At 41.6% G+C, this 14,479-nt stretch overlaps 1 protein-coding gene across 1 annotated transcript in view; it reads left to right on the top strand.

Moving 5' to 3' along the window:
• The window catches only part of LOC131272894 (sodium/calcium exchanger 1), a 130,601-nt gene that overhangs the window by 50,460 nt on the left and 65,662 nt on the right, over window positions 1–14,479 (top strand). Inside the window, exons 2-3 of the mRNA XM_058274766.1 lie at window positions 3,679–3,770; window positions 11,116–11,264. Of these exons, the coding sequence (XP_058130749.1) occupies window positions 3,679–3,770; window positions 11,116–11,264 (241 nt within the window). The remainder of the gene's footprint in view (window positions 1–3,678; window positions 3,771–11,115; window positions 11,265–14,479) is intronic.

Here is a 14,479-nt window from a genome sequence, read left to right as displayed (position 1 = left end):
TCATACTTTATAACCTCCACCAATCTGCCTGCTCCTCGAAAGCTTTTGCAGACGACACAGGAGTATAATCTGTAATTTACAGCATCGTCATATCAAACCGGAAGGTGAACCCAGATGATCATATAAAGAGATACATTTCAAACACTATCCATGCACACCCGTTTCCCGCTCGACTCTCGTTAATGCATTTTATGTCGCTTTTATTGGTCACCTCGAACCCTCCAACGATGCTCTTTCGTTTCCGGTCGCGAATCTTTACACTCATGATCAACCATCATTCGGCACAGGAAAATACAACAAAAACCCCAACCCCTCACCCTCCCAACGGCGAATCCTCGATTCCGATGTCGATAATACCACCAGCGAGAAGATCAAGTGTCATAAAACAACTTTTTATGACTTTATTTTGAACTTATCCTCCCACCCGAAGGAGCTTATTTTGTAGCGCACATCGTTTTGCCGGCCCGGGATGGATCGCTTCGAACGTGTGCATCCGCGCAATGAATCCGCCGGGCGGGGAATGTAATGACGGAATTTTCCGACAAACATTTCCTGCCAAACTACCTCGCGCGAATGGTTCCGCTTCATTGGATGGCGATACAATGTACCGCGAGCCAGCGCATTCAATTCACCATCCAGTTTAATATCGCTGGGACCCAGGGACGGTGGTGCACCAGAAGACTCTGGTCGGGCAGAGGGTGCTCGAAGGGAACGGTTCCCATTGTTTTACGGCACATCGGATTCGAAGCTTCGTTCGCTTTATATTTTGTGAAATTATTTCATTTTCATTGCGGGAGGGTTTCTGTGGCATTCAGGTTGGATCTATGATTTATGAGACAATTTATAAGTGAGGAATGCTTTCGGTTGATTGGTCGGTAAAGAAACATTGCAGTTTATGCTTTAGAAAAACACATGATCGTTTCCATTGTAGCAAGTGTGTGATCTAAGGATTATTTTTCAGGGTTCAGTAGGCCTCTCAATTATCATACACTAACAAGGAATATCAATCAGGTCAAGTATTTTGTGAAATATTGTGATGAGCATGCGAAAAACATTTTGGGAGTGGTTTTACTCTGAACGTCTCATGTTAAATAAATTGAAATGTTTGAATATGAAATACAATATTTTTAGCTCCTGCTGTATTCCTAAAATCAAAGTACAACATTTTGTTATCCATAAGCAGAGCTTTACATCGTAAATCACCAATTAGCACCGAAAAATGCTTATCATCGAACCGCTACTTACTTTATTTTAGAGCGGAGATCGTGCGGGACATATCTGAAGGACCCATTTCCAACTTTTCGAAAACCAATAAGTTTCGAGTAAGTTTTCTGTTACCTTCTCAGTTATTCAATACATTTTTTTATTCATCATATTTAAGCGAGCTTGCATCGTATCAAACAATATATTAATTGGTACATTGATACTCCTGATATCCAATCAACAGAAGATATTATACTTAGAATTAGTAGAAGATATAAGACAAACCTTGGATTGAATTCCATCAAACCATAGGTTACAAAAAGCGAGCTTCAAATTTAACAAACCTTGCTCCCTAGTGTTGAACACTTTCCCAACGAATGGCGCTGTCTAACCACGACCGCCGGTTTCGGTGGTTTTCGGCCGGATGATGTCTGCGCTTTGCTTCATCACCGGCACCGGGCAACCACCGTCACCATCAGCATCATCATCCATCACGGTTGCGAACCGGAGCGGAAGCGCTATCCCGAACGTTAATGCCACTAGTGCGGTGTTTACGGACCACACCGATGGATGGATCTGTTTAAATATGCAATGCCAGTTCCGGCGAAGGTAACGATCCGAGCGCCGGGTCAACACCACTGTTGCCGACCATCCTGTCCGTGTTTATCTGTCACACGTCATCCTACGCCGCGATTAGCCGCACCAGTGGGAGCGAGCAGCCACCATTTGCCTTCGACGTCAGCGCCATCTGCCCGGAGTGCAGTGGTTTTTTGACAGCACGAAGACACATCACGTCCGCTTCCCCCGCCAAACCGGGGTGCGCGCTGGTGGGTGCCGCTTGTTTACAGTGCAACTTGCTGCAAACACTGGCTCAAACGTTGCGTTAATCGACTGTCCATTTGCGGTGGCGGTGTCTGGGTTTTTCGCGAGCATTGGACCATGCCTGAGCTGTCCCTCCGATGAGCTTTAATCACCCAATTCGTGCCCGCACTTTGTTTTTTGTTTTCATTTTCGCGCCCCCTCAGCGGAAAGACAAACTTTTCTAATTCACTACAACATGCCAAAACCCCCCACGCATTCGGCCGTCTGGCTTGGAAGGTGGTTTTGGATGGGTGCTCACGGTCGATGCCCTAAGGTGAATTCATCACATTGGAAATTTTTCGTATTCACGGGAAAAAACAGGACGATTAAATACTCTTCGGTACTGTGCAAATGGAAAACGGAAATAAACTTCGCTGCCAACCACTTCGTACTGTCGTCACAAGTTTTTCTTCCATCAACCTTACGCTAATTCAAAACCAAGCATTTTATTTCACTTCATCTTCACCTCTACCGATCAAATTGTCTCACTGCTTCTTTCAATCTCGTTAGTGTAAAATTTCTCTTCTTTACTTCTCCCTCCTTTGCAGTGTACCTTTTGGTAGCAATATACCGACCGGTGAAATGTACCGGTGAGCCTGGTGGGAGAGTTTGTTGTTTTCACAACAGTGTGACCAGGGATTTGTTACATTTTTTTTTTCACCGTCCCATGTTGTTATCGCCAACTTTCCCGACTTCCTGCTATCGCTTCACTCCGAGACCGCATAATTCGTTCGCAGCGAAGATAAATTTCATAATTTATTTGGTGGCGTAAAAGTTGCGTTGTGGGTTTCATCTTTCAAAAGAGGCTTTTCTTTTGCTGATGGCGGTTCCGCGTCGGGAAAAAAAGAAATGCCTTAAAATTTGCCCTATTTTTATGATTGGCTTCCGGTATACAAATTTGATCGCTCTGGGGATTCCGCATCACTAGATCTTTACTTTTAAAAAAAAACCGATTTTGTTAAATAACGACCAATGGAAACTAAACTAAACATTATTTACATTAAGTCAAGGTAGCACAAGTATTTATCATAGTTAGTTTAATAATTACAAATATATATAACTTTTGCGTAGAATGGAAAAGCAACAATAGTTTCAAATAATTTTATAATTCGTTCAATGTGTCTGATATAGGGTTTATCAATTGTAATTATTACAACTTCGCTAGTTCTGATGTTTATATCTTGAAACCTTTCTTCAAAGCCAACGTAAGCAAGCTGGTAAATTATCTTAGAAAGTCATGACAGATTATTCCTACTTTATTTTTCCTCACATATTTTCAATCAAGCAGATGAATTCAGTAAAAAAAGAGAAATAGTTTTCCCTTAGTAAAACATCGGTAAACATAAAACACTAGGCGTCTCCATTAAATTAATGAAAATACATAATTCCAGCGAGCAATAGTGAATTTGATCAAATTCTTGTGAAGGTACTTGTAAGCGATGGTAGGTTCATACAAAATGAAAGAAAGAAAATGTGTCCGTTGTTTTTCACAAGGAAAACTGTAGATGACGTATACACATTTCAATCACAAATCGATGTAAAAATTCAACGAATTCAGATTCAATTGAATAAATATTGACATCTATTTTCCCCTGCTTTTTCTTTCATTCACAGAAAAATAGTGCAACTCGGCATCATTGAAGAGGGAAGCTACGAAAAGGATGTGCTGTTCTACTTCAACCTTGGCGAACCGCAACAAATCGGAGGTAAATGGCTCGTAACTCACGTCGAAGCCTTAACCCGTCGGGTCTCGTTTCTACCTTTTGCTCTGCGTGTACACTTCTCTCGGTCTCGACGCTTTCCGTCCTTTCTATCGTCCCTTCGAACTAACACGATGTCGCCTCAAAAAACTTGTTTCGTACTTTTCTGTCGCTCGGTTGTTCTTTCTTGTTTCCGTTTTTCTCTGTACCTCCTTTCTCTCTTTTTTACTCGTTGTTTAACCGCCATCGGTAACTGTTGTTCTCTGTTTCTCTTTCTTTACTTTCTCTTGTATTCAACGCATCTTTCTCGTGCAATGTTTGATGATTTTTTAATCTTGTCTGTAGTTGTTTTGGTTGTTGTTTTAGTTTTTCCGAGTAGGCTCGTATTCGTATGACCGCACTCAGTTGGTGCAGATTTGGATCAGGAGCTAGCGTTGATTTCTCCCTGTAGATGCTCGTAATTTTAGCTTCGGTCAGATTTCACTCGAACAACATCCTGGAACTGAGCGGTTGTACCGAGGCCAAAGGCTCGATTACGTTGTTGATCCCTGATGTGCGCGGTAAATCCCATCGGACATCGAATCCTCCTAGCATTTCATCGTAGTCGTAGGCAAGCACAGTATGAACGACCGCCCTTTCGAAGAAGATTTCCATTTCGGATATGCCCCTTTCACTCGGTTGCTCGAAGGCTCGGAAGGGGTAGAGAAATGGAGAAGTTGCTGCAGCTTTGCTTCTGCCCCGCTGACGATTCCGGACGACTTGCTGACTCGGCGGGCGAGCGTGATCTCGTTCAAGATATCAACCACTTGCGTCCTCCATGCTCGCGTTGCAGGGCTGAAGTATTTGACATCGCATATATCTCACGCCCCGTCATCTCACGGCGGGGCAACCGGCATGGCCATGAATACATTACCCAACTGGGGCACCGGCTGCAATGGTAACGAAGCGGAACGGGCGATGGTAGGATGTTTTGCCAGGCCCACGCGCTTAGATCGTCATGTAAAACAGATCGGCGTCCTGTCGCGTGTACCTGCCGTGCCGTACATCGTCCGTCCGGCAGGTGCTCTGAGGCATCCATGCGTTCGTTAGCGTAACACAAAAGCTATTGCCTACCCTTGTATGACCATCCTCCCCACAGCTCCGTCATCCGTGGAGCAGGGACAACGTGTGCAGAATGTTAATTTTTTTTTGCTCCTCCCTTGCCATCCTCCCTAATCGGGTCCTCCTTTACCTGCCGGACTCCCTGGTCTGAGGTACTCTATACCTATCTTTGACGAGCTAGTCTTAGAGATAAACCCATCCTCCGCACGCCACACTACACCTCAACTGTGGTTCGGGCACTGTTCTTCTCGTGCTCCGTGCACAACGACAGATATCTTCATTAAACCGACACGGTGTAGCCTCGATGTCTGCCAGCAGAAGCGCCCTTGATTGGATTGAACAATAGATCGAAAAGCACAATTCCCACACCCGGTGCACCATCAATCCCGCAATTCGGTGGAGCTTGATGTCGTGGACATAGAAAGATAGTTCTTTCGAAGCTTTTTCTTTCCTCTTCAACTTCGTCTTTCATACGTCGACGTAGAATTGTTCTTTTAGTGGTGAGAAGAATGTACGGTGTATGTTTGCGCAACAAGCGAAATAGTGTTATTTCCTTCTCCCTCCATTTCCTTGCACCACAGCCCGGCCGGGACAAAACGATCACTTATTCTACCACAAAACAAAAATAAATAAATCCCGGTGGATGTTTCGTTTTGTGCCCCTACACGTCACGCAAGATGTTCATCAGCGATTGTATTGGAAACGAATGTCATCCAAAGAGCAAACATGTTTTGATGTTTTTCAAATAATTCCATCTCAGGCGACGGATGGATGGAATCAAATTCCATTTCCCGATTTAGTTCCTGTATAGTGACATTTTGTATACGATTCTAAAACCAATATTGGATTTGACATACCATCAGTAGTATGAGTTTTTATTTTATTTATAATAAATTGGGCTCCACGAAGCACATCACAATCAATGGCCGGCAAGATATTCTTTCCCAAACCAATTTTGGGGTCGTTTTTCAAAATTAAACTTTTCCTCTGTCCGATCACCGCATCGAGGAGACCACCCAACGGAAACACCATTACTCTTTTTGCCGCCAATCGAAAAGATAAACACGGCATAACTCTCTTCCACTATCAAATCAGTAACCGACCCACCCTCACGGGCCCACCTACCCCAGCCCCAGGGGCAGGCTGTTGGTTGCCGGAGCTCGAAATTGGAGCAACCATTAAACCCACGATCCGATCGACACCCTCGTTTGGCTGGGAAGTTTGTGAAAATAATCACTTCATAAAATTTTTATTCAAACTAAACAAACTTCGCCGCGAGCGTGGGTTTTGGGTGCGGGAGTGAAAAGGATGCGAAGATCGTGATCGTACCAGCCCGAACGTGCGATCGGAAATAATACTAGCAATGTATCACGCGTTCGATATGGCTTCCCGTTTCCCGGCGCTTCGGGATGGGCAGGGGCGCAGCACAATAATGTGTTTATTTGCGTTCATTGATTCGCGTGATAGTTAGGGGGAGATAAATTGTTACCGTAAAACAAACCATTTCCAATGTGAATTTGTGTGTGTTTTCTTACGCTCGATCATTCACTTACTTTAAGGGAACCCTGGTTGATTTCCGCTAGACATAATGGCGTCAAGTAGGACTGACGTACTGATGGGTCAGCATTGTTTATTGCTTTTTATCGCGAAATTTTGTTAGGAAGTCATCTTCAACTCCTGTTCGGCTGCTAGACAAAATGATGGTATGACCATTTTCGCCTACAAAGCGTACATTTTCAATATTCTCTCAGAAAGTAAGCCTAAAACAAGTCCTCTGCTGGGTAATTACCGTCGTTAACGGGCTTCACAGTTGAAGCGGTACACAATTTACGCTGCAATTAATGTAAGTGAACCTCAAATACGGCACGGGTGGGTTAAAGTGCTCCACCATGCTGCTCGAGTTTGTCGTTTTTGTATTTCTTTTCTCGTCCTGTGGTGTTTCCCCAACCGGTAACAGGACGTTGGTGCTCTTCCGGTAGCCCACGTACTCGTTGACTCATTTATTTTCCGAGCAGCGAAGAGTTTCTTGCTTGCGCGGCCAAAGTCAACATCCGCTTGCTACACATTCATTTAATTGTGTAGCACTTCTGAGCATAAAACTTATCCCCGCAAGGAAGCCTGGTAGCAAACATCCTTGCTCCGTGATATCATCTTCTAGTGGATCGTCAACGTCGTTCAGGGTTTGTTAGTTATCTTTTGTTTTGTTCATTTTTTTTTTGTTTCTTCCTCTCGAGTTTGATCGTTTTATTTAAATCTTTGTAAAAATTTTATTTTCGCATTGGCGTCATACAATGTTGTCAAAAAGTTTTAATCTCCTTAAATTTACTTAGCTTCGAATTGCTCTTCACTGAAGTCATATCTGAGTCGATTTCTTTCTCGTATCATCACCATTCTCCTAACTGCTCTCGCTCTCGCGCTGTCAGTTCCCCTCATCAGTAGTTTTAGGGTTGCGTAGCCGTTGGTAGAGTTAAGCTATTTCCGTAGATAATTTATATTCAACCAGCCAGCCAAACATACTTCCTTCTAGGTAACAGTAGTCCTGGTAGAGCTGCATTCTTACGTTGTGTACTTAAACTTAGATAACCATAGTTTAATCAATTTATGTTATTTCTTTGTCTTGCAGTTTGTTTTATTTCGTACTATATTGTTTTTCTCTCTTTTTCTCTTTTTTTCTTTCCCTTTCTACATACTTCACCTCCACGACTACAAATGTTATGCCACTAACGATCCTGTTTTATCATTGTACTTACACGCTGTTTGGATCAATATTTCCACTTTCAACACTACTAACTATAACTTGTTTTACTTCTATTGCTCACCGTTCTGCTACCGCTTGTTGAAATACATCTTCTCACACTCTCAACGAGCGCTATGACATTTCGATTCTTTAAACAACTAACATTTTTCCTTACACTACATTCAACGTATCTGACTTTACTATCTATTTATCTTTGTATTTCACTTGCTTACATTGATGCTACATGTAACTGGCAATGTTTACAATTATTTCTCGTTTAATTTATTCTTTTATGCTGTTGCTTACGCGATTGTGCGACACTGGTACGATGAATCCTGCACACTCACACACACACATATAAAATTGAGAAATCGAACTTGTAAAAATTGCCCAAACCGATCCTGCAATTTGCAACCGCACATGTACCTCCGAATCTGGCACCATCTACTCAACAACGAACTGTCGATGTGCGATTTCTTCGACTCATCAATTGGAATTGATTGAAACTAAACACGCAATAAACGACCATCGATGGGTGGATGTTGTGTGCAATGCATCCACTGAAAAAATAATAATACTTTGACAAACTATTCGGATGATTTTGGTACCAAAACAAATCGCGCCTGTGCTGTTGATGTTACGGAACAACAAAAACCAAACCTCTGAACCTCAAATATTTTGCCAAAATCTGTCCAAATCAACCTTTGAAACGAACAAACATGCGTACGCAACATATGTCACTGTGCGCAATATTGATGGATCGCATTTTTTTGTAAGTAATACTTTTCTTTCGTTTCGCTTTGTGTTCACTCCGATTTGAGCTTTATTCTATCCCGATGCACAAGTTTTACTGATTTCGCTTAAGGTGTTGTACTTGCAAGCGTTTTAAAGAGTCACGTTTTTTTAAGCGCAATCACTTGCCTCAGCCGCACTTAAAGTGAAAAGAATTTTAAATTCGCAGCTGCTTTAACCCATCTACAACACGCTAACTGATTTCATTTGCTTTACTTTACAATTAGGGTCAGCGTGCCCTAAGCCTGTAAATATTAGTTCCATGTATATATTTTATTTATTGTCTCTCATTTTTTTTGTACTACCATTTTTTGAATTTATGTAAATTAAATTGTTCACGAGTAAACATTATTTCTAAGATGATTTTTATTCCAGGCTCTAGTAAAAGACACATATGTGAGTCTCTTAATCACAAATTCACCAATGGAATTAATATTATTTCTTAGTATTATTAATTTTCTATCATTAAGCACGAAACAATTAAATGTCTTCGCCAAAAGATCTTATGGAGCCGCATGGTGCGAGCTCTGGTGGAGGCGCATGGTGCGAACTCTGACGGAGGCGCATGGTGCGAACTCTGGTGGAGACGCATGGTGCTTTATGTAATGCTTATTGGTACTGACGTGCTCATTTTCTTTAGAATTTTCTACTCAAATTGTTTTTTTTTTATTATAATGAATCACAAAACATAAAATTAATAAAATCAAGCTCTTTGCAGTAAAACATGCTATACAATATCTTTTTAAGACAAACAATTTAATTTGCAACATGCAACATCACTGAACAACCAGTTACCATTTGTGTTGCCTAGCTCTCCGCAAAACTTTTCCATTACTATGCATTCAAAACAAGGTTAATCAATTCAAAGTGCCAATACTGGATCCCAACACATTCAACGCTTTTGCTTAATGCAGCTTTGCCTGATACCGCCGTGGTTGCTCATTTCCCAGTTATATGCTATTTTGCATTTTCCTGTGTTATGCTGCTCATGAAAGGAACATTCTATGTTTTCAACATTTTTTACACACTTCTCACACCACGTTGGTATTCGTCAGATTATGGTTTCTATGATACTTTCTTTTCTTTCTTTCTGCTGCATTACACTGTTGTTTATTTTTTCGTTTTTGTCATGATACTTTCTGTTTCGATGAAAAAAATCTCACATCTTTCCATATTTTCGTTCACCGCTTTCATACCGCTCACAGAGTCGTTAGTTAGTTTGCCTCAAATCTTGCTCAGCATCTCATTTGGTTGGTTTAGTTTCGCAAAGCTTTCCGACTTTTTTTTTCGTTTCGTTCGCTTAGTTTAACGCTTGGTTTGCTTAGTTTGTGTTGTGGATTTTGTGAAGCTTTTCACTCGGTTAACCATCCTCCCGCCAACCGTTCATTCCCCTAACCGCAACAAATTGTTTAGCGTCACCACGAAAACAAAAAAATATCCTCCACCGCTCACTGACCGATCCCCACCACCTATAATGCCACAACCGACCTCGACCGAAATCCTGCATCCTGTCACGACACTGTTTCTGTCCTGCCTCCAAATTGCTCCGTTTCTTGTGCCCTGCGTCTGCTCTTTACACTGGGTTTTTGGTTTTCTCCCGAACAGCCCCCACCGTGTCTTTGCTAGGTTGTTGTTGTACACCCACCGACACACCAGCAAAACCCACACCTTCCCTGTCCACAACACCCTCCGTCCAAAAGAGCAAACCGCCCAGCGAGTGCCACGGAGCCGTGGGTTGCGTTCATCGCCACCTTCGCCACTTTCGGGCTCTCAGTTCTCCCGTCCCCTTTCGTGCCTCACATTTGTCCCGTTGTTGTATTGAACCGCTGTTTGCGTCGTTTGCACCCCTTCTGCGCCCCCGTTTGCACGGTGACAAGTGAAACTTGTTCCAGGATATGCAAGCAACCAGCACACCGCAAAACACAATCACCATCGCGCCGCCCTCCCTTTCGACGCAACAAACCGCACCCTGTCACATCCCGCACTTGGGTGCAAAGAACCGAACAAAAAACAATCCCACAGCAATCTTGTTTCATGTTTGCAAATCACCGTCCTCGTTCGCTCTTTTTCACCATACGGTTTGCTCTTTTGAACGAGAATAAAAAAAAGTACACTCGTCCGTTGACATCCAGCAGCCAAAGCAAGAAAATGCAAATGCTCCCGTTCTTCTTATCACCTCTACCAGCATACCAATAACTGCGAAATTTATGCTCAAGCTATTGTTTCTGTTTCAAACCGTTTTCCACTTTGGGTTTTCGTTTTATTTTTATTTATCTTTTATTTTTTCTCATCAGCCATGCAAATTTTGTGTTTTTTGTTTAAATACCTTTTTTACGTTCTTCTTTAAATTCACTTTGTTAAATTTTCGATTTAAAACATTTTCTTTAAAGTTTTATTTTTTCATTTCATTCAGTTTCCAATACATTTTACTACCATAGGCCTCGTTTTGTATCGTCCAATCATGCTTTTTTATTTCTTTTTTTTTCATTCGATCTATTTTGAGTTCACAATTGGTGTCATTGGTTTTGTTTTAGATTAAAATTATCTTCTCTTCTTACACCTTACCAATGGTTTCAATACAGCAAACTAATTAATGTTTCGATATCTATTCTCCTTGGGCTGATTTTGAACGTATGGTGTTTTGTCTGCATACCCTCAACAAACGCGGCGGACTCAACATCAATTGCTGTCGCGCTCCCGTGCAACGATTTGCACTCCCAGATGACGACGTGACAGGTATCATTGAGGCGGCGGAAGGCAAAGCACCCGAAGACCTGACGGAAGAGGACAAAATGGCGCTGCTCGGACGGCCAAAGGCAGGCGATGTAGTTAGGGCACAACTTAGGATAAAAGAAAGTAAAGAATTTAAGGTAAGTTCACGGCTTCGGTAAAACAATTTGATATTAGTTTTAGTAATTTTATTAATCTAGTGGCGTTTTAGTACTGGGAGATGGAGTATATTTTTATTAGAAATTTTTCAATTAGAGACACGATTTGTAAAGCATTCCTTTAGAGTTGGTTACGTTTCCGAGGTTTCACAAGAAAAGAATGTTTTGTGATTCGCTTCTTTGGCATACTACGTTGAATTAGATGAGTTAAAAACTCATTTGAAAATAATGAATTCTTCTAATGAAATTAGAATACATTCATTCAGTTCATTAAAATGTGCATTCCTTCGGACCAATTTCATTGAACGGAAGAGAACTTACCAAGACAAATACAGTCTAATTTGGATTTTAATATTGCTTAATTGTCACTTGTCTTCCTACCAGTGTCTGCAAATGAACTCACGCTCAAATTGCACCAAAACACAAACAAGCTTTCACACTGAACTATTATGAAAAGCAGTTGTAAAAAAGCGTCATCAAAATCTCATCAGCACGCGACAGAGTCTATCATACCGTGGCAATTTCAAAGCAAAACATAAAGTGCAGTAACCGCTCGATTCGCCTAACGACCGAGCATTTGGTGGCACTGACTTAAAAATTGTTATTTGCCTGACGACTGGGAATGAATGAGCCAAGCGGAGGGCACCATCAGCAGAAACATCACTTTCGTTTGCCACGCGGCATAACTTGTGCACAACGCTCTACCGAGCGAAACTGCAGGCGTCGCAGAAATTTATGAACTAGCTGGAGATGATTCTCATCTCCGTATGGCTGGATGTGCCAGGCGAAAAGACACCTCCGCGTCGTCTGGTTTGTCTATTCCGCTGTGTTTTCATTTGGTTGGTGCTGGGCGTGCTGCCGAATGACATTGCAGATGACCTAATTTAGAGGGTGTTTTCCAATCACCTCAAACCAAATACAACCGAAGTGGCGAATTGAGAATGACTTGGGTTGACATAGTGATATCTACTTTTAATCGTTGTGAACCTGATGCAGTCGAATTTTACACCAAATATGATGAGACTTCTTTTCCCCACTAAATATTATGCAAGGGATATAATATACAAAAACCGGTTTAAGTCTACATTGACTTCTAGTTACACAATGTTTTCATATTAATCAATTATTTATTATGCTTTAGAATTACACTAAACAAATTAGTTTCATTTCAAATTAAAACACAAAGAGGGATAAGACAAATTGATAAATAAAAGGTTTAATAACTAGAAAAATATAACGCCCATGCAACCGTTTGTCTGATTACTAGCTAGATTTTCGCAATCCGTTACCAATTTCCCGTCGGTAAAACAATGGTTTCAGAGAAAAGCAAAAAGAAATAACAAATCGTGAAACGACGCAGTATTTAATGCTGCTTTTGCGGTTGGCCGGTACGGACATTTCTAACCACGGAAGCTGATGCAGAAGCATTCCGAGACCATTCGGACGTGCGGTTTTTCGACTACCTTCACAGAACGGGACTACAGAACAAGATCGTGTCTGGTGTGGTTTAACTACTGGTATTCTCTTCATTGCTCTTGCTGCTTTTACTTTCGTCCATGATGGTGATGATGACGAGGAGTATGAAAGGTCGCTCTTTGAGCAGCAGAAGACCACAGCAGCCATCTACTAGCATGGCGCTTTTATGCTTCATTAGGCAGAAGGTTGTCGTTGCCGTGGAAAGTACTGGCCAGTCGTTTCCGCTCGATGTACAATGCTTCAATTTTCAGGTTTTCCTCCCTCTAGCACTGCAAGCGATAGATGTTATCGAGTTTCTGTGTAAAAACAAATGATGAGTCATAAAACGGCGCTACGAAAAAAGTGATAATTGTGGTGATCGGATTTAATACATTTTTAAAGTGTTTACAAAAGAATTTTATAACGACCATAAATCCATAGTTGATCCATGCTGGACTCTGATTTTTTACTCGGGATTTTGCAAACATATTCAGCAGTGAAAGATATGCAAAGTAGAAATGAATTCTTCATTGTGAATCATAAAGGATTAATTTCAATGAAAAGGATAACCATATGGACCGGTATGTATAAAGATCGCAAAAATGGTCCCACTCCTTAGCAAAAGTTTGGCTACAAAAACCATCTCTATCTTCCAACACCTCGAGTGGGATTTGGTTTGGTAATCCATTTAATTAACAATACAACCCACATTACAGCGATCCTTACTCCGTCTGCTGTTAACATACTATTTCAACGGTCCCTTCGGATATGAGGAATTGTTACAAAATAGAAAGACTCTCGTTTTAATTGGATTACCGTATAAGGATGATTTATGGCGCACCACGTTGATCGAGAAAGGGCCTGTAGCATATCTGCTATACAGAAATATATTAAACTACGGACCACATTAAATTGTAACACACACAGAACACCCAAATCGCACCATACCATTGTAACACGATCAGTAGGCCAAGTTATTGCAAAAACACTCCACATACCCAAATGCCCAAAACATTTGGCCAACACATGTTTGGAAAACAACCGAAGAGTGCAGCGCGATCGCTACAAAATAGGCCACCCAAGAACACATAGCAACAGTGCCTGGCAATCAGTGCCATGCAACCCAAAACATTTCGGACCCTCATAAATAATTGCAACATACGCATTGTAAACCAAAAACACTTCAAACCCATAAAATATTGTGACACATAACATGTCCTAGAAAACGGACCACCCTTATGGTGAAATAGGATAAACCAACACACCAAAACTATTTGTAAAACAACGCACGATACGAATAGCATAAATAAAAGCGACGAGCAGTCAGCCGAGTCAGATCTCATTCGGACGGTCTGGACTAGACATCAAACCTCTAAACCAAACGTCTTGTGTTTTCCTGTAAGGGAAAGGGTTTTCCCCTAAGTCCCCAAGAAATACCGTTTTCGGTTCGATCCTCGTCAGCTGACGCTGACCTACCGCAACAGGGCTCGAAGGCCACAGCGGAACCGCGCAAGTCCCATCACATCACATGGCGACCGTGTAGTTAATCTGCAATCGTTGGCAGAAGTGCGAAAAATTAGTTACGGAAAAGTGTTAATAACGACCCAAAAAAAAGTGATAGTGCCCACAAGACAGCTATTAAAAACATTCAGTGGAAAAGTGCATCATGGGTAATAACAAATCTAAAACGGAAAGTGACGTACGAGGCGACAATGACTTAGTCATTATACAGACGCAAAATG

The sequence above is a fragment of the Anopheles coustani genome, chromosome 3 (assembly GCF_943734705.1).
Source record: "Anopheles coustani chromosome 3, idAnoCousDA_361_x.2, whole genome shotgun sequence".
Lineage (NCBI taxonomy): Eukaryota > Metazoa > Arthropoda > Insecta > Diptera > Culicidae > Anopheles > Anopheles coustani.
The sequence above is the reverse complement of the archived record's forward strand: the minus strand, read 5'-3'. Positions and strand labels throughout refer to the sequence as shown.